The sequence below is a fragment of the Myodes glareolus genome, chromosome 3 (genome assembly GCF_982192425.1).
Source record: "Myodes glareolus chromosome 3, mMyoGla1.1, whole genome shotgun sequence".
In the NCBI taxonomy this organism is placed as follows: Eukaryota; Metazoa; Chordata; class Mammalia; order Rodentia; family Cricetidae; genus Myodes; species Myodes glareolus.
This window is the reverse complement of record NC_142028.1, coordinates 25,350,007-25,371,174: the sequence shown is the minus strand read 5'-3', so window position 1 is coordinate 25,371,174 and position 21,168 is coordinate 25,350,007. Positions and strand designations below refer to the sequence as shown.

The window sequence follows — 21,168 nt, the reverse complement described above, 5'->3', positions numbered from 1 at the left end:
TGTTATAGCAGCTATGTTGTGATTTAAATGAGTTAGTAGAAGGAGTCATCTTTATAAAAGATAGCTCTTTTGTTCTTGTTGTTTGTTCATTTGCTTTGAGATGGGTCTCAGTATAGCCCCAGCTTTCCTGAACTCACTTTGTAGCCCAGGCTAGCCTTGAATTTGGGATCTTCCTTCCTTAGCCTCATAAAGGCACTTGTATGCTATAGTACAGTCTTGTGAAAAACACTTACTGAGTGTTCTTTTTCTGCACATGTCTACATATTTGTTCATCATATTTGTGACATGATATGCAAGTACTTGTTTATTCTATTTCATTCATTTTTTCTACTGTGGTTGTTATATTCATTATATTTCTACAGTCCATGATAAAAGCCAAAGATTATCTTATGAATATTATATATATATATATATATATATATTTAAATAAAAGTCACCTTTTTGTGTTACCGTGAAAGACATTACTCATTAAAACATGGACAGGAGAGTGGACCGTGAACTGTTCTCTCTGTTTCTTTTTTTTCTTTTTTCTTTTGAGATTGTATTTTAATTAAATCCCCCCCCCCAAATGTTCCTGTATATCCCTCCATGCTTTCCTTCAAATTCAAGGTCTTTTTCCATGAGTTGTTATTGTATGCATATATGTATTTGTATATACATATATATCCCCAAATATAACCTGTTGAGTACATATAATGTTACTTGTATGTAGGCTTTCAGTACTATTTAGCATTGGACAACCAATTGGTGTGTTGTTGCTGTGTCTTGTTTTTTGAAAGGGAGTATTTGTTCATCCCTGGGCAGTCAGAATTAGAGCGTTTGCTCCTTGAAGTCTTTGCTGTGACCCACTGCTTATCTGAAGCATGCCCATTGCCAGACTGCTCTGTTACACGAAATATTTGTTCAGACAGTTCAGAGTCTTCTTCTACCTACTCTGCTCACACTTTCTCTGCTAGTTCTTAAAAATGTGTGAGTGTTTATAAGACACAGTGGTCAGCATAGTACTAGGTGACTCTATTAAGTTAGGTATGTTCAGATAATGTTTTAGAGTTGATGTTTAGGTATATACTGTTTAGTTATTTGAAGGTCTTACTGTTTTCTAATATGGAATACCATTTCAAAAATAGATTATAAAATAGTTTTTAATTCAATCAGAATAAGTAGATACCCTCTAAAAGACAATTACATTGAAAGACAGTACTCTTTGTATTTGTATTTGTAAGAGAATTCTTATAAAATCCAGGAGCATGCTTTGTTAAAATATGTAAATAATGTGTTCAGTCTTAATAATGGATGTTCAGTCAAAATGCCTCTGAACCAATATCTATCCTTCTAAGAAAAATATCATGCCTCAAAAAAAGAAAGAAAGAAAGAAAGAAAGAAAGAAAGAAAGAAAGAAAAACTATTGACTGTCTGAAAAAGTTCTACTTGAAACAGTATCACACATCTGCTTGAAATCAGTTGTGTGTAATATCAGATGAATGTGCTGGATATAAAATGATTCTTGATGTTGCTAGCTGTCTATCTGGTCCAGAGCAGGTTATATCAGCCACAGTGAGTCAGAATCTAAAAATAAAGGTGGCCACACCATAGCTATCTAATGAAGTTATTTTATGTGCAGCTAACTCAGTGCCCTGAACTCTCAGAAGGAAGCTAGAGTGTTGGCAAGTCTAATGTGGTTGAGACCATGTGGGGTCAAGGCTGGTCCCATTTCTTATCTGTGTCCCCCGCTTATGTAACAAGTTACCGAAGCCTTTCTTCTCTTGTATATAAAATGAGATGTGCTCAATTTCAGTGCACATGCTTAGCATTTGCACGTCCCGAGCCTAACTGTGGGTAGGAAAAAAGGAAGTGAGGGGGATGAGAGCAGAGGAGGGAGGAAAGAGAGCACCATTCCCCACATCCACGTCTGCTCTTAGAGCTTAAGGATTTGTAGGTTGCTTGTGAAGCACAGAGCAGAATGCCTGGCACGTAGAGGCAGATAGTACACTTTTGTTATTGTGGCTGACCTGAAAGAGTAGGGCTAATATATTTTCATGTGTGGCAATATTCCTTTGTGTTGTATTTTCTTTATGAATAGATTCTGGAAACCAAAATGGAGGAAGCGATGATAAATCTAAGAATTCTGAGAGAAACTATTTAAATATTTTACCTGGTGAGTATTATTTTGTTTTAAATCATTGCTTTCTTATAGTCACACACATTAAAATAGTAGATTTAAAACATTTATTCTTACGGTGTGCATTTATAAAATGTTTGGCCATATATCCCTTTGAAACAGCACTTGTATCTGTATAATACACTTTCACAGACATTCTCCAATGTAAACCTCATTTTTATACTAGAAATGACTTACTTCTAGATCCCCAAAATGTTACACTTAAGTTTCGTGATTTTATATTTCTAATGTGCTCTTATGCATTGTTTCTTAGTTACTAAGGAATGAGCCGAGAGATGTTTTTAGCTCTAAAATATAAGCAGTAGCGTGCAGAGATGAACGTGGTTGATCTTGTAGTGAGACCATGTGACGTAGAGTCTAGTTTGCATCTCCCCTCATGTCTTTCTGCCTGTGTCTGTCTTTACTTCCCTTATTGCTGCTGGGCATATTTAACAGCTGGAGCTCGAGCTCTCGGTCTTCCTTCTGGCTCAGTTCTCTTGCTGGTTCTACAGCCATTCACCTGCCAAGGCACCACGTGACCCTGTGTGTGCTTTGTAACTGTGAGCTCTTAACCACAGTGGTGGGTTTTACCATCTTAGAAATAGCCCTTCCTTGGTAGTTTCTGCCCTGTCTTAAGGCAGTTTCTCACATTTCCTTCCTCAGATCTTGGACATGCAGGCCATGTCACTAATTTAAGAAAGTCATTCCCTATTCTGCATTCATCAGATTGTGGTCCTCGGCCTCCGTTTCCTCCCACCTTCGCATCTCCTGCCCTCACAGATAATAATTAGAGTCACCACAAGCTGTTCCTCCGCTTTGTGGGGCAGGAGACCATTCATCCATTACTCTTTGTAGGCCCTGCCCTGAGTCATCACACTGTGGCTTTCTAGGAGTGTGTTGGCTGTTACTGTTTTGGAAGTGCCTGTATCTTTATTGTTCTATTTCTTTCCTTCCTTAAAAAAAAAAAAGTCTATGAGTTAGTATCATTATTACCAATAAGCAAGGAGTGATACGCCTCACGTCTGAATTAGGAAAGGAGTTTTAAACCACCCACCACTGACAGCTTCTACATTTCCAGCATAGCCAAAATATTGACAGGAGATGAAAAGTATCTCATTAAAACATATTTTAAATCATGAAGAAAACCAGTTGTGTTCATATACTTTTTTCAAAATTTAATTTTTAATTTAAAATTTTTTCATACAGTAGGTCTTCACTCCTATTTCTTTCCCCTCAACCCAGGAACAGTTGTTTCTTTATTATGAACTGGGTCCTTCACAGCTTATGTCATCTAATTTTCACAACAATTTTGTAAAAAAGGCAGTTTGGCCTTAGTTCCTCATGTCCTGCACAAAGCACCAGGTGAGTAAGTTAAGTGGGTTTGCTGTCTCACCTGGCCAGAGTGCTGGAGAGCAGCAGATCTCCCTCGCTTCCAACCTAGAACCTTTCCTACAGTATCTTAGTCAGTTTTTACCACTGCCAGCGCCTGGACTGGCCCCATTTTATTAATGGGTAAAGTGAGACCAGAGGCAAGTCATTTGAGGTCAAACAAAGCAGTGCCAGGTTAGGGATTAGGAACACCTGACTGGCTCACTAAGCCATCCCCCCCCTCCTGCTGGCCCACAGCCCAAACCCAGAGCTGGGAGTCCCTCCCACTGTGCTCGCAGTAGGTATTTCAGAGGCAGACGCAGCCCAGGACCCAGAAGATCACTGCCTATGTGGTGACTCCTGGCTGATAAGCAGTCCCTGTCTCTCATAGCATCTCCAGATGGTTTCCCTTTTACTTTCTCTTTGACTAACTCATCTTATACCTCTATCCCCGTCCTTTGCTCATGTTCTTTTTCTAGTTCATTTGTTTGTTTTTAAAGAAGAGTTTTTGCCCAGGTCCTATGAGAGGCATCTTGAGGTACCACTTTTATACACTAGTAACTAAAGATGTTAAAGTGCAAAACCATATTGTGTACTTTATATTTTATTACATTTATTTAGATGTGTGTGCATGTGTGTGTGTCTATATTCATGTGTGTGAACATATAAAGATCAGAGGATGTAGTAATATTTTATTTGTAATCTAACAGATAAAGTTTGCCTGAAGATCAGAGTGCAGAGCTAAGCCACTAATTAGTCATAGAGGCCAGGCAGTGTTGGAGCACACCTTTAATCCCAGCACTTGGGAGACAGAGGCAGACGGATCTCTGAAGTTCAAGGCTACCCTGGGCTACAGGAGATTGAATCTATCTAAAAGAGAAACAGAGTTTACACAAAGGTGATCCCAGCTCTTAGAATCACATGCCTTTAATCCCAGCGACAAGAGTGATATGACTGGGCAAAGAGAGGAATATAAGGTAGGAGAAGACACGAGCCCAGAGCAGTCTGAGGATTCGTAGAGATAGATGGATGTGGTCTGAGGTTTTGTAGAGATAGCAGCAGTCTGAGGATTCAGTCTGAGCATGCAATCTAAAGTTTCGTAAAGACGCACTGAGATTTCGTAGAGGGAGATGCAGTCTGAGGTGTCATAGAGACAGCATTCAGTCTAAGGTTCGTAGGGACAGGATTGACCCTTTTGTTCTGAACATTGGTAGAGGTAAGAACTCTAGTTGCTGGTGGCTTCATCTGACTCTGGGCTTTTATTATTAAGACCAATTAGAATTCTTGCTAGGAGGACAACTGTGGGTGTTAGTTCTTTATTCCCTCCTACCATGCGGGTCCTGGGGACCAAGCTCAGGTCATCAGTGTTGGCAGCAAATGCCTTTATCTACTGAGCATCTAACCTGGCCAAAGTACTTCTATAAAATATGTTTTCTCAAACACATTGACTGTCTCATATAAATACTGAAAACAAGTGCATATATCTTGCCTTTCTGTATTCCTAGATTGATTTATTTTAGATTTTAATAAACAAAATACCATAAGTATTCATAAAAGGAAAATGAATTTTATTTTTTAATGATTTATTTATTTTTATTTTATGTAGCATTGATGTTTTGCCTGCATGTATATCTGTGTGAGGATGTCAGATCCCCTGGAACTGGAGTTACAGACAGTTCTAAGTTGCTATGTGGTTGCTGGGAATTGAACCTAAGTCTCCTGGAAGAGCAGCCAGTGCTCTTAACCACCGAGCCATCTCTCCCACCCCAGGAAAATGAATTTTAAAACATAAAGGGGTTAGTAAGTAGCCAGATAGATGAACCTATTTTGTAATATTAAGCCACTGAGTTGTTATTAAGCTTTTAAGTTATTAAGATGAATTTCATCTATACAAGGTATTTTATAACTTGTTCTCAACTGTTTTGATAGTTGAATTTTTTATTAAATTGATTAATTTATTTTTTAAAACGATCTTTTCTCATTTTACATACTTATCCCACTCGAATTTTTATACACTTTAAAATTGCCAAATTTCAATGAAAAGATAAATGAAACATTCATATGAGTTTATATTCTAAAAATTCTACCAGCTTCACAAGTAAATATTGACTACTCATCAATTTCATGTATTAATGCTGTCCTCCAGAATATACTTACCTTCACATATTTTAAACCATATTTCCCTCCAGCACGAGTCCCAATGGGAGGTCGTATACAGTTTGTTCTTGATAACACAGTACTAATATGTGGATAGATGTATGTAACAAAGCGAGCAAGATATTTCTCCTTTGCCTGAATTATCAGTCAACTGTAAAGCAATGGCGGCATCCACAGTACAGTAGGATATTGCCCAAGGTGAATTTCTGTCCTGCAAGGTAGACCATCTTCACGTTGTGAATTCAGATCATTCTCTATTGGTGTGTACATCTGCACAAGTGATCCTGTATTCCAACCATTACTAGCTCCTGCTTTTCCTTCCGTGGTGTGCCAGGGACTGCTCCATAGGGGCTTTGTCTGACCAAATGGGTTGCTGTAGTCGTCAGCCCTGTAAGGCTTGGGCCACTGTTTATTTGGAGGACTCTCATCTGTCATGTTGTGGGTTGTTTTTGACTCTTTTGACTTTTATGATTGTTAACTCTTTTGTGGGGGGGGGGCACCACCCAGCTCCCAAATAAAACACATGGAGTCTTATTCTTTTTTATAATTGCCCACCCTAAGCTTGGCTTGTTTCTTGCCAGATTTTCTTAACTGATCCTGACTACCTTTTGCCTCTGAGCCTTTTCTTTCCTTACTTCTGTATATCTTACTTTCACTCTTACTCTGGGTACTGGCCCCTGACTTCCTCCCCTTGTTCTTTCATTCTCTTCCTCATTTCTCCTTCTATTTATACTCTCTGTTGGGCAGTCCCGCCTACCCTTGCTCCTGCCTTGCTATTGGCCATTCAGTTCTTTATTAGGACCATCAGGCGGTTTAGACAGGCAAAGAATCACAGCTTCACAGAGTTAAACAAATGCAGCATAAACAAAAGTCACACACCTTAAAATAACATTCCATAACACTGTCACTTGCCCTGAGTTCTCTGAATGTTTCCCTGCATCAATTCAGGGACTTCTCCAGCAGGTTTGACTTCATAGCTGTGCCGTTGTTCTACCTTGGCTGTTGGTAGGGCCTACTAAGTATTTTTAAATAAAAGTATATTAGGTTTTAAAAATAAAACTCTAATATAATTAGAGGCAAGGATGAGGAAATTAGCAAGGGCTAATTGTAGAAGAGTGAAATAAACTTCTGGGCAGACAGGGCAGAATTTCCACTGAGATGTGCATTTATATATGTTTATATATATATGGAGAGAGAGGGGGTGGATTTACATGTGTTTGCTATGTTACTCATTATTGACAGAATAAAAGCTGTTGAGATTTTCTTGGCTATCAAGCTGCATAAGAAAAATAATGATTGTAAGAAGCCTGGATTTTGCAGTTAAGAAACGCCATTCCAGCAGTCCATTTGCAACACTCATCTATGCCGTCAACAAATCCTTGCGGAGAACTTTTCTTTGTGCAGGAGATGGATTATTAAGATAGAGAAGGCTCTCATTAACTGTGAGCCATAAAGAATACTCTATTTAATATAGTCTGTGTAAATAGTAGGATGTCATTGTTAAGAAAAAATAAAGCAGAATGGTGGCAGAAAATGTGTGGCAGGTGGAGGAGCCCTGTGTTGGAGAGGATAGTCAAGGAGGGCCTTTCTAAGAAGGTGGCATTTGATCTGAGATGTGACCAGTGGAGTCCACCATATGAAAACATCAGATAAAAGCCTTTTAGGTATCAGCCTGGATTGGGAAAAAGCTCCACGGGTTTTTAGGGCTGAACACAGGCTGTGTGGCTTGAGCAAAGAGGAGAGCTGAGGCGAGGGGGTGTCGAAGAGAAAGGCCTTGTCTGAGCTGTGTAGGCCTTGTGGGTCGTAGTAAAGAGCCGGCTGTGTGTGCAAGTGAGTGAGTGACACAGTGTATTGGAATCATTTTGGACCAGTAAAAGAAGTAGGTTTGTAGTCAAGCGGAAATGGGAACAAAGAGATCAGTGGATGGGGATAGATGATGGAGAAATGGAAGCTGATAAACAGCTCGGCAGTCAAATCAGCTGAAGCCTGAGAGAGCAGACTTAGGCTGCAGGGAGGCAGGTAGCCACGCCACACGTTTTCACATGTTAAATTCAACAGTTTATGTTGAGTAGAGATTGTAAACACTCATATACCTATTATCCAAGGGCTTACTTCATACCCCTTTGTGACCCTCCTGACACACCAGCTATTATCTCTCTTATTTTAATTGTTTTCTCTGAGAATAAGAAGCAGTGATTGTATTTGCTTCCTGATACAAAGTCAACACTTTGGCTTCCTCCATGGTTACTTATAAAGCTGTGGACAAGTGTGACATGGACTTCTGAAAATCATGAATGTGTTTGTTGTTTGCAGGAGAATTTTATATTACACGTCATTCCAATCTCTCGGAAATCCACGTTGCTTTCCATCTCTGTGTGGATGACAATGTGAAGTCGGGAAATATCACTGCTCGGGATCCTGCTATCATGGGACTCCGAAATATCCTCAAGGTTTGCTGTACCCATGACATCACAACAATGAGCATCCCTCTCTTGCTGGTGCATGACATGTCAGAGGTGAGCGGAAACCTTGGCCTTCCTGTTAACATCTACAGGGTTCCTTCTAGTGGGTGCACTTTTGTATCTCCTGTTGGGTCAGCTGAATTGAGTGACTTATAAAACAATGAACAATGCTCAGAAGACTATAGTGTTGCTTGATGTTAGTAAGCTTGGAATTCTAGAGAATCTTTAACTTTCAATAAGAAATGTGTCCTCCACCCTCTCTTCTACCACCATTCCTCTCACTTCCTCTTCCTTCTCTGGTTTTGCTTTAAGAAGCAGTGGATTTACCTTCACAGTTACTGTATTCTCTCCCTCTCACGGGTGACTTGGTGGGAGAGGGATGAGGGAGATGGAGTCGTGACGAATTTCCTGGGAAGCAGACTCCAGAGACCAGCGTCTGGTTCAGAGGCGCAGATCTGGTTTAGTGTGTATGTTCACTGGCATATATGCATACATTATCTAGTCAGCTAAGGTCATATTAAGTTACTGTCCAGTGAGTCCAGATGGCACGCAACCCACGTTATGTGAGGGTATACAGTCAGGAGGGCAGTATATCGAGGTAGTGTGTCTATGGACAAAGGGCATGAAGCAGGCAACATCCTGGGTTTTAGCACCAAATTAGAGGGTCTCCAGTTAGCTGAGACTGCATTATGAGTCATCTAGTGCTCTAGACTCAGGTCTGCTCAGACAGCCACAGGAGGTGTTGGTGCTTCTCATGTTCCTTGTCTCTTAGTGACACCACCTGAACAGAGACTGACCCCTCAGTGTACACTTGCCACTGGTCAATGCTAAGATAAGTTTGCATTTTCTGAATATGCATTAATAAGCAATGGAAGGAAAATTTATACAGCAGAAAGAAGCCGTTTTCTCAAGGATGTGTTTTTGACAGTACAGATGTTACCTTATACAATTGAGATGGGGCAAAATCACTTACCTGTTTTATGAGGTGCTGTGATTTACTTAGCATTTTTAGTTGCACCGAGTTTCTGTGGTTGCTTCCCTTTGGCTGTCTTCCCTCTCTCATGTGAAAACTAAGTATAGGGAAGAAGTTGTAGAAATTAAACAAAGTCTCAAATTCAACCTCAAATAAGCCAAAGGGACATATGAGCTGCAACCCATGTGTATGCAGATAAGTCTTTTTGTGGGAGTCCACTCTGTAAGCAAATAAACCTTCAGAACAAGCAGATACAGAGTTGACAAGCAGGAAGCAGGCATGGGCACGTGTTTTGTTTTATTTGGGTGAGGAATGAAGGAAGTGTGGGTATTTTATATATATATATATATATATATATATATATATATATATATTTCATTTATTCATTTGGTATAGTCTTGCTCTGTAGCCTTGGCTGACCTGGTACTCATTATGTAGCACAGGCTAGGCTCAAACTCATGATGAGACCAGACCACAAACCTCTTGCGTCTGCCTCCACAGTACCAAGATTACTGGGGTGTGAACCACTGCACTAACCAGAGGCATTAGTAGAAGTTGTTGTATGCTGTGAAAATTTAATGAAGGAGGCTTGATTATGTGATGGTTGTTCTAGTTAGGGTTACTATTGCTGTGATTAAACACCATGATCGAAAGCATCTTGGGGAGGAAAGGTTTATTTGACTTACACTTCAACATCACTGTTCATCATTGAAGGGAGTCAGAACAGGAGCTCAAACAGGGCAGGAACCTGGAGGCAGAAACTGATTCAGAGGTCATGGATGGGTCATTACTGACTCTCTCCCCCTGGTTTGCTCAGCCTGCTTTCTTATGAAACCAGGACCACCAGCCCGGGAATGGTACTACCCACAATGGACTGGGTCCTCCCCCATCAATCACAAATTAAGAAAATACCCAGTTCTAATGGAGGGAGTTTTTAAAATTGAGGTTCCCTCCACTCAGATGACCTTAGCTTGTGTCAAGTTGACATAAAATTATCCAGCACAAGACCAAAAGTTATTACCAAAATAAAAAAATAGTGCAAATGTTTTATTATAGAAGGGATTATAGGGAACTAAGCCCCCATTCAGACTGTTTGTATTTCAGAAGGCCTCATTTTAACCTTGCAACCTGTATAAACACTGTAATAATCAGTTCCATCTAAGTGAGGATGCTGGGTGATTTCCAGCTTCCATCTAGTCTGGGATCTTTGCTCAGCAAGCACATTGCTGTCTTGGTCCAAAGGATTGTGTTCCCATCCTGCGGTGGCAGCCCCACACTTCCCTATTCCCACTCAGCTCACGCTCCAGCCTCACTCCCCTGTGTGGCATCAGGAGAGATGGGCAGTGCTTTGTAAAGCTTCAGTTCTGTGGAGACGGTTTTAGAGATCCTCACCAATAGTCATCTCTAAGAGGTCCCCGGGGAGTGACACTGCAGTGGAGTGCTGCCACAGGGAAACATCCACACATCCCTGCAGCTGCATTCCTGGTTAACCAGCTTATAAAAATGGTTGTACGTAGGTGGGAAACAACCTCAAAAACAGTTTCCAAAAGTCACTCAGTTCAGATTGACTTCCAGACATCTGATACGACAGGGCTCCCTCTCCCACGATGTTACAAAAGCTGCCCTGCAAGCCGGGACAGCCAGCTGCAGAACGTTAAGTTTGTTTCGGAAGTGTCCAATTTAATTCACAAAAGTAGATTGAGCCACAGGCCTCCCAACTGCTGTATTTAAACATCCTTCAAGGTCGGGAAGTTTATTCGATAAACTCAGATGGCACAGCCCAGGATATAGAGGTATGGGGTAGGTTTTGTGCAGGGATCCCACAGTGTTCTCAGATGGTGTTTCTCTTCCTCCGGCAACCAGGATTTCTGAATGTGGGTGCCGCACATTAAGGTGTCAGAGTAATGGTGAGGCCTGAAATAGTCCCTGAGAGCCGTGACAGACAAGAAAGCTGTGGAGTTGTTCGCAGCTTAAAAAGAAAGAGGAAATGGAAAACAAACTGGCTTGGGGGTGGGACATGTTACTTTTATCTCTCTGTGATCTAAAGACACTGTCCTGTTGGAGTCAGGCTAACCTAAAGCGGATGGGTCTGCAAGTCCGGACCCCTGCGTCCTCTGCTTTGTTCACTGTTGACTGCTGGAATCCTTTGGGGTTGTGTCTTTTGTAACTGCTATTAGAAGTGAAGTGGTTTTGAGTACAGCTACACGGTATATACAAGCACTATGTTTAGATTTTCAGACTCAACCCCTCTGTGACTCATACCCAGCTCATACCCAGAGCAGAACGTTTCCAGAGCTTCCTGGAAGCTGCTCATACTCACAGCTACTTAATCCCTTTTCCATGGAAAAATATCCCTGATTTTCACTTAAAAGTGGGGTCTAAGGGCTGGGGAGATGGTTCACTGAATAAAGGTGCTACTATTGAGCCTGACAGCTCGAGAGTAACCTCCAGAACCCACATTAGTGGCAGGAAAGAACTGATTCTTGGTAAACATGAGGGGGGAGCATTGAGGAGAGAAGTGTTGAAACATGTCTGAAATGTGGGTCAGTCAGGTCCATGTCTGTAGTGTTTGGCTCTTGTTCCTTTCATTCAATACTAAGTTTGTGAGGCATGACCTTGTCTTTGTGTTGTGCTTGTGGGTTCTTCTTTCTCATTGTTATATATAACACGATGTGGCTCAACTGTAATTATTTAGCCTTTTTTCTACTTAAGGACATCTGGGTGTTTTTTAGATTTTCCTTTTGTTAAATTTAAACCACCAGTCAAGGTCAAGAAGTTTATTTTACAAACTCAGATGGCATAACCTAGGATATAGAGGTGCAAGTTGTACAGGGTCCCGAATCACTGTTATTACTTGCAATGCTCCTGTGAACACTTTATACATCTCTTGGGAAATTCTGTTATAAATAAACTTAGAGATGGAACTATTAGTTATTGGGTATGTTAATGATTACCTTTGACAGATATGGCCAAATTGTCTTCCAAAGTGGTTGTAATAGCCATGCTGTATTTTAATGTGAAAAGTAAGAAACAAGCTGGGTATGATGTTCAAGACCTTTAATCCCAGCACTTAGTAGACAAAGGCAGATGGATCTTTGCGAGTTCAAGGCCTGCTAGGCCTACATAGTGAGAGATCCTATCCATCTCCCCCAAAAGAATCAAAGCTGTGTGTTCACTCTCCGCAATGGCTATAAAGTTTATTTATAAGAATATTTCAAATATCTCAGGGACACATACATGAGAAGAAAAGAATAATCTTATATTCTGTTACACTGATACGTGAACTTATATCTAGCTTTGAAGACATGGAGTGGAACCTAACATGATACGTTGAGGCTTAGGCTTGGTTTCACACCTGTAATCTTAACCTTCAATAGGCTGGAGACAGGAGGACCGCCAAGAGTTTGAGACCAGCCTGGAATGTGTAGCAAGATACTGTCTCAAAAAGTAAAAAAGACAGGCGGCGGTGGTGGTGCATGCCTTTAATCCCAGCACTCGGGAGGCAGAGGCAGGTGGATCTCTGTGAGTTCGAGGCCAGCCTGGTCTACAAGAGCTAGTTCCAGGACAGGGTCCAAAGCTACAGAGAAACCTTGTCTCAAACAAAACAAAACAAAACAAAACAAAAAAAGTAAAAAAGAAAACACACAAAACTCCAGTAGTTCAACTTTAACCCTAATCCAAAGATTCAGGTATCCATGTATGGGCGTTACTTTTAGATAGAGAATATTTTTTTTATTAAAATCACAATTGAGAATTAATTTCTGTTTTAACTCTTTAGAATCTATTCTGAGTACAATGCCTATTTATGATACATAGTATATAATAGCATGGCCCAGTTTTCTGCCTTAGTTCCAAATTCCAAAATGTGTTATTTGATCTGTTAGCTTTTTGTGGATTTCTAGCATCATGCATTCTCTAAGGCATTTTGCCAAGACTTAGTCACTTTGCCAGTATATAGGACTTACAGTCCAGATCCTGTTGCTGCTGCCTGTCCCACTAAGTCTCTATCCCATCTACAACAATATTAAAGTTTGTTTCTGGGAGTGAGCTTGTGTAACCACTGGCACATCCCATGGTAACAAGCAGTGAGTCATGCCTTCTCATGGCCTTCTGAACTTCTGAAGGCTCTTCTTTTAGGTTAAGGGCTTTTTTGAGGGGGGTACTTAATCTTTTAAACTTTGTTTTACGTGTTTAAGTGTTTGGCCTGCATGTGTGTCGTGCATCATGTGCCTGATACCCGGGAGGTCAGAAGGTCAGGTCACCTGGAGCTTGAGGTTCAGAGGGTTGTAAGCTACCCTGTCGGTGCTGGGAATTGAACCTGGATCCTCTGCTAGAACAACAGGTGATCCTAACTGCTGAGTCATCTCTCCAGCCCACGTAGGCACTAGTTTTTATCAGGAAAAAAACAAGTGTCAGAATAAGAAAACTGGCAAACATCTAACTTATTTATGAGATGGAATTGCTATGTAGATACATGAGAGATTTGGAGAAAACATTTAGCTGTCTAGCATTTCTTTTCAGACTTGTAGTAATGAGCAAGAGCCAGTTAAAAATATATTGTAATGACAATGTGACTTATCCCTACATTAGATTGTGTTGTAGATGACAGCCTGCACTTCATAGCCCTGCTGGGATCATGAGTCTTCTAAGTAAGCATCAGTGAAGCTGTCAGTTCACACCATTCTGAAGAGTGTAAAGTTCCTAATTTGTCTCACCGATATTTGTTTTAGGCCATATATTAGTTAATCATGTATATAAGCAGTAAGGAAACATGACATAAATGGATAAAATGTGATGTTTTTTGGACAAGAAGGGCAGTGAAAAGATATGATCACTTTTCGTTTATATTCATGTGCAATGCATTAGATTCTCTCAGCTCCAGCTGCACTGCAGCCTCCCATCCACCGTTACCACTGTTACCCGGATGATAAAATGTCTGGACAACTTGTGCTCTATATGTTGGTGTCAGAGCTGGCCATTCAGAAGCCCTCTACTCCCAACTCACAATTAGTCGTTTTCCTGACCTTTACGTGGTATTGATAAGTTGTTCTTTAAGTTGTAAAACAAAATACAGTCTGGTGGTGCATTTATATATGTAAAACAAGTGCTTCATTAAAATCGTGATGATTCATTCAGACTTTTGCTGTGGGATTTCAAAAATATCGTTTGCAGTAATATTTTACAATAATGCAAAAACTCAGTTTTACCTTTGATTCATTCCTACATGTGATTTTTTTGTAGATTGAATAATTTATTTGATAATATAACTTTAAATTTTTTTAAATTTCTTTTTACATTCCAACTACAGTTCTCCCATCCCTCCTCCCACCTCATGGGAGCTGGAGAGAAGGCTCAGCAGTTAAGAGCACTACCTACTTGTGATTTTTAGTAAATGTTTATCATCGTAAGTGTAAGCCCTTGAGGCATGTAAGTGGCCAGGCCTTCCCCCTGGGCCCTCCAACTGCCAGGTTCCACCACAGAACATTCTAACTATCCTAAGGGGGCTGGACCCAGCTCCCTCTCTACAGAGTAGAAAGTTCAGGTTCAGGACTTGAAATCCCATCAATCCCTACTTTGGAAATCTATACCTTGGAAAGCTAGCCCCCACCCCCAAGAAACCTTATATAAAATAAACCCTGCCTTCTGCTCAATTCTCCTGCTTCTAGCAGAGGTAGCCACACTACCTTTCAATAAATCTTTCCTCCCAATAAATCTCTTGTCTGAGGTTTGTTGTAAGGTGTGACTAAGTGTAAAATATTCTGAATTCCAAAAGTTTAAGAAACATAATTAAATAGCAAACAAATTTTATAATTATGAAAAGATTTGCAGAATGGGTAGATAATTCTGGTAGCAGTGCAAAGAAATAGAATGTAAACTGATATGCTCACTAACTTGCTATGGAAAATTATAAGGTATTGGCATAGCCTAGTGTATCCATGTGTGTATTGGCTAAAGATTAAAAATCAAAATGAAGAAAATGTGTACATCTCATTCATTAGGTGTCTGTAAGCTACTTGCTTATTGCCATTACTTCAGTGATAGATTATTATATGGTAAATTAAACATTTTATTTCACTTGCAGTTATTATAGAACTTAGCAGAATTGTCCATGCTAACATCAAATGTTTGTTTGGTGCAGTAACTATGTCACTAGCTGACTTTAGAATTAATTACCTAGAAACTTTCAAGAATACGTTCATCTTTAAGTCCTGTTTGCTAGGCCATTAAATCAACTTGCATTCCAAAAGTATAGTTTATTGGGTAGAAGCTGTATGTCTAAAATCCAAAGCGATACAGTTGGGATGATTATCATGTTAGCTGGATTTATCTGAAACAGGAACACTCCACGTTACAGATAAAGATCTGATGATATGGGTTTTGGTTTTTTATAAAAATTTTGCTGAAAACATATTTTTGTGTGTGTTTTTAGGAAATGACTATACCCTGGTGCTTAAGAAGAGCAGAACTGGTATTTAAGTGTGTCAAAGGTGAGCATAGCCCATGCTTAGCTGTAAATCTCATTCCCTTACTGAAAGAAGAGCAAGCCAAAGGAACGACTCAAAAGTTGCCTCTGTTCCTGGTCCTTCAGAAGATGCTTAATCAGTCAAATATTTCATAATAGACTTTGCAATTTTATCTTTATCAGTTACAAAATAAACAAATGTCTAGCCAATCTGAACCAGAAGGATATATGGGACTGTATTAGTATTTCACGTGGTGCTGAAACAAAATGCCTGACAAAGTCACATTCAGAAGGGTTGTATTTGGCTCAGACTTTGAGGTTGAAGTCCATCCCAGCAGGGAAGACTTGGCTGCAGCAGTAAAGCATGTGCCATTTCCTCTGAAATCAAGAAGCAGATGCATGCTGGTGCTCAGGGAGCTTTCTCTTACTTCTGCAGTCTAGGAGCCCAGCCCATAGAGTGCTCCACCCCACAGACATGCAGAGAGCATCCAGGGTGGCTCGGGATCCCATCAAGCGGACGGTTAATGTAAACTACCACAGATGCTGTTTACACTTTGCTGGTTCTGACTGCTCTTGATTGCTTTTTATTTTCTTAAAAAAATAGAGTCAAATACTATATTAACTTTTCATAATCTGTTTTATCTTCATTCTGTGACGGTCATGTAGATCTTTGAGCATGTTGACAAAACTGTTAATCCTCTCTGGCATAGAGAATTGGAGAGTGTGAGTCTTTATCTGTCCTAGAGGCTTAGCCTTTCCTTTGGACAGTGGCTCCCTGAGAGGCCAAGACATGAGACCCCACAGCGAAAACCCTCTCATCTTAGTAGAGGAGTGTTGGGATGGAAGGCCCGAGCTCGTAACACAGCAGCCTGTTGTCTGTTTTAGGTTTCATGATGGAGATGGCGTCATGGGACGGAGGAATTTCTAGGACAGTGCAATTTCTGGTACCACAGGTGTGTCATCTGAGCAGACCCCACCCCAGTCCATAGCTGTGTCCTCTGAGTAAATTCCTCTCCAAACTAAGGTCTTCTAAGATATTCCTCAAAGACGCAGCCAAGTGCCTCCCTAAACTCTTCCATGTATGTAAAACATAGCTTCCTGACTTTAAGAGGAGAAGTATATTTGGATGCCATGCAACACTTAGTGTACTCTCAAAGACGTGAGCACCTACCCCCGGCTATGAGATTGTGTAGGGACGCAAGGAGGATCATTAGGAGATGATTCCGAACTCTGTTTTTCAAGACTGAGTCTCACCCTTGCTGACCTGGAACTCACTCTGTAGACCAGACTGGCCTTGACATCACAGAGATTTACCTACCTCTGCCTCCCAAGTGCTGGGATTGAGCCATTGATACCACTGATAACCACTGATACCTGTAACTGTTGATACCTTCAACAGTTCTGAATTCTGTTTAGAACTTAGCAAAACTAGTGCCGTTGATTAGGAGTTTTTCTAGTAATCAGAATCTTTACTTGACATTTCTGTATGTTGCCAGAGGGTTGGAACTAAAAAAACATACCAATCTATGATTACTAAATCAGTCTGAAAGATAATTTTCACATAATTTATATCCCTATCTATAGTGAGATCCACATTTTAAATACTTTGAAAAAATGGAAATGTCAGTGATGACCTAGCAAATGCCAACTTTTTCCTCTTGTTTTCCTCTTACAGAGCATTTCTGAAGAAATGTTTTATCAGCTGAGTAACATGCTCCCCCAGATCTTCCGGGTCTCCTCAACACTCACTCTGACATCCAAGCACTAAACCCTAATATGCTAACATTCTGTCAGAAGAGCATTTCTCACCTTTCTGGGAGCAAGAACTATGCTGGAATCCTGTCAAGCAAAAGGTGCCCAGTGGAACCTGCAACTCAACCACCTGTTAAGTTATGATGGAAGATATCAAATATTTTGAAAATGTGTGTATTCTGCAGACTATAGATCAGCTCCCAATTGAAGCATTTTCTCAGAAAACCCTTCATGAAATAATACCTCTTTTTTTTACTGATATGTCCTATCTGTGAATGATAATGTTAAAATGTTTATTAAACATGGACACTTACCAGCATGTTCATTATAATTCCATGGAGCCTTCTTGACTTTTCCAAGGCAAGAGTCATATCAAATACAAGCATAATTAGACATACATTGTCAAATCAGAATTTAAATATACATTGCAAGTATTGAAAGTGTTTTTGTAGTAATATAAATACACCAGACAAATGTTTTAAATTCTCCTGTTTCAAACCCTGGCTTTTAATCTACTCTTTCTAAGGTTGTATAAATTAGAGTCGGAGAAGGCTTTGAATTCTTTACTGCTGTCTCACCTTCCTTCTGTGACCTTACCCTGTCTATTAATAACATTTCATGGGCTGGGAAACTGTTCTTCTTAGCCAGCCTGATGTAAGTTAGTCTAAACCTGCACCTGGCAGCATTACAGTGTTCAGTAACATTGACACCCGGGGTCGTTTTCATGGCTCCGTTTTCCCTAGCTTCTGTTCTGTATCCATTCTTCTACACCCACTTCAGTGGCAGAAACTGCATTCAAATTTCTGTCCCTGGTGTTTAGCCTCCTTTATTACAATTGGCTTTTGGTGCACTCTTCCCTCAGAGGCGCTTGTCATGTGTCCCAGGTGTAGGTTATTTGCTGAGAGCAGTGAGTGCACTTTTAAAGGCATCACAGTAGTACGAACCTCTATAAAGGCAGAAGCTTCTTCACGTCCAAGGCAGCAGGGTGAAGTGGTATTTCTTGATTTCAAGAAAACAAACGAACCTTCTCTTAGTTTGCCAGTGTATCAGAACTATGGCAGATACTCTCTTGGTAGACAGAGTGCTTTCCTGTGGAGGAATGTCTCATGGTTTGCTACTCAAGGAAAAGATGCAACATCCAGTCCACACTATGACCATCAGACACTAATTTTTCCAAGTTCTTTGCCAAGGGGCCTGACACTACTTATGGAGATTCTCCATTTCCTTGAAAAAAAAATGATCTTTCAAGCACTGTTGTTCTTGTTGGGATTGATTCTGATAGAGCAGATAGACAGAAAGCGGAGATGCACAGGTCAGGATCAGAGACTGTTTCCGTTCATAAACTGACAGGTCTAACTGGGGTAGGTATAGTGGGGTCAGTAAAAACCGTCAGAGCCAGAGGTGCAGCTCTGTGGTAGGACACGTGTTAGCATGTGTGAGCCTCAACCAGGAGTGGTACCATTCAAAAAGAGGCCTTAGGATCTTTCAACAGATGCTGCGGGACTTGAGATCTTTAAGGGTCCACAAGCAGCTTGAAGGGTGGCACATCCAACTGTCAGGGTGCTGGAGCTGTTCCATCCACAGTTTAAGGAATACTACTGACCACTTTTTATCATCTCAAGACTGTTTTAATAAGTCACTTGTAACTTGGGACCTTCACTTAATGCCAATATAAAGTACAACTTGACCTATAAAACCAAGGCAAATTTATCAAGTATCCATTTTTCAGTTGGTGCTGTAATATATAGTATACATTAGCAATAAGGTTGGGAAAAAAATCCTACGGTGTTATACATCACTGAAGAAAGCACACCCAAAACCAAGCCAGTATTAATACAATTGCTTGCAGTGAAATGGTGAAGATTTTAATCATGCTATAATTAAGGGAACCTGGAATTTTATATTTGAGCTAAGAACACTAAGGCTGTAGCTTTTCCCAGTCTTCTATCCACTTCTTGGAGGGGAGCACTTCATGAAGGAGTGTTCCCCTCTGTCACTGAGACAGGATAGTGAGACAATCAGCTTACTAAGGGCTCAGCCAGTGGTCACTGTCGCTTTGGTTCTGTGGGCGCACAGTGCATTCTGGTGGGAGTGTGTGGTCACAGAGGCCTGTTCACTTGATGGCAGATGAGGAGCAATGGAAGGAAAACCTTCCTTTGACTAGACCACAGCTCTTAGAGGTTCTTCCACTCCCAATTGTACCTCATTCCAGATTCAGATCATCACAGATGAATAGATTCACAGCAGTTCTAATGACAGCAAGGACACAAACATTCTAGGTGGGAACTGCAGGCAGAGCAGTAGTGACCAGGCAGCGTGCAGAGAGAAGTGACTTCAAGGCTTGTGTCGTAGTGGTGCTGGTGTGCTTAACATGACCCGGGTAGGGAATGTCCGGTGAACATAGTTTTCTGTTTGTATAAACAGTCAAATGTTTCTAAGATAGATGACTGACCGTGAGGTCCTCAAGGCCTTCAGACCGTGCTTTGGAGCTGAGGCCAGAATGCCGAGCCCGGGACCTCCATTCCTCACTGCTCCTCCCTGCCCTCCCCACCTGTTCCCGAGTGAAGGGTAGGGAGGCTATAACCTTTCCATTGATCTACAAGTGTGGCGCCAGCTGGGTCTCAGCACGACACTAGGACCAAAAATGGAAGAAACACATGGAAAAGGAATTCCAGCAGAAGCATCTCGCTGGCCCAGGAGAGAGCAGTTTCATGTTGACACAGCACAGCCCATCATTTATGTCACTTCAGTTGCGCCCCACTCCTCACTAGAAAACTCCTCAGCACAGGCGCATTCGCATTCTTGTCTCCATAGGGGTGGGGGGCAGAGAGACAGCCTAGAGACTGCAGCTACTCCAGAGAGTCCACTGAAAATGGTTGCTTCTCTGTGACTTCTCTCCTGTTCAGTTGTACATCTTTGCCCCAAAGTACCCACAGCATTGTACCACTCATTTTCGTAAACGTGAAACATAAAACGACTGTTTTTGCAACACCTACATGCAAAAAATTACCACTGTCTTCAGACCCATTTAAAGGAATGATTTTTCTGCCCTTTAACCAGCAACCTTCCTAGTGTCCCCATGTATCTGAAATGTGAAAGCTTAGCACACAGTTGAAATGCCTAAGCAATCACTTGTTTGAAGGCTTGTCTGTGAGGGTGAAGTTCTGATTCCCAGGTGACGCATCGTCTTATTGTGTAGGGCTTTTTTGTGTGTAATTGTCATGTACTATTATAAGATGGATTTGTCATTGTATAATTCAAGGAAATTTTGCAAAATCAAAACCAGAACTTTGGCATTTGGTATAAGCTATGGGTTCTTGTCCAAGTGAAATATGTGTTTTGAAGAATATCTCAGTAGTACCCTAAAGCACAGCTAATACATAGAACTCCAAACGGGCACCACAGCTACAGACAGAAGGACTGGGAAACGTATAAGTGTCTTCTCTTTTGAGGTTCCCCACAGATCCAGCCTTGGCTTGTGGCTTCATGTTTATAGACACAGCTCAGGTTATTACTGCACACTTGGGATTTTTCTTGCTGTGCTTTTCCTGTTTTGACATAGGAAAACACTTCCTGGTACTTCCTGGTAAGAGGTGACCAAACTTGATGCCACATACAGTCAATTCTTGCTAATCACGGGTTCCACATCTGTGAACCCACCTACTCACTAAAGTGTAGTGTACCTACAAAAGTCACCAACAGTAGGGACTGGGGAGGAGCCCAGTGGGCAGGAGCACTTGCCATGCAGGCGTGAGGACCTGAGTTTGAAACTGGTGACTGAGCGTGGACCTATAACCCCACTGCTATGAGGAGCAGAGACAGGTTCAATGAGAGA

General features: G+C 41.0%; 1 protein-coding gene across 5 annotated transcripts in view; it reads left to right on the top strand.

The window, feature by feature from the left end:
• The window catches only part of Ferry3 (FERRY endosomal RAB5 effector complex subunit 3), a 36,092-nt gene extending 18,428 nt beyond the window's left edge, over positions 1–17,664 (top strand). For all 5 annotated transcript variants that reach the window (XM_048444072.3, XM_048444071.3, XM_048444073.3 and 2 more), the window contains exons 10-14: positions 2,081–2,155; positions 7,997–8,199; positions 15,549–15,606; positions 16,467–16,534; positions 17,257–17,664. In XM_048444072.3, coding sequence (XP_048300029.1) covers positions 2,081–2,155; positions 7,997–8,199; positions 15,549–15,606; positions 16,467–16,534; positions 17,257–17,349 — 497 coding nt within the window. In that variant the 3' untranslated portion in view covers positions 17,350–17,664. The remainder of the gene's footprint in view (positions 1–2,080; positions 2,156–7,996; positions 8,200–15,548; positions 15,607–16,466; positions 16,535–17,256) is intronic.
• Positions 17,665–21,168: the final 3,504 nt, after the last annotated feature.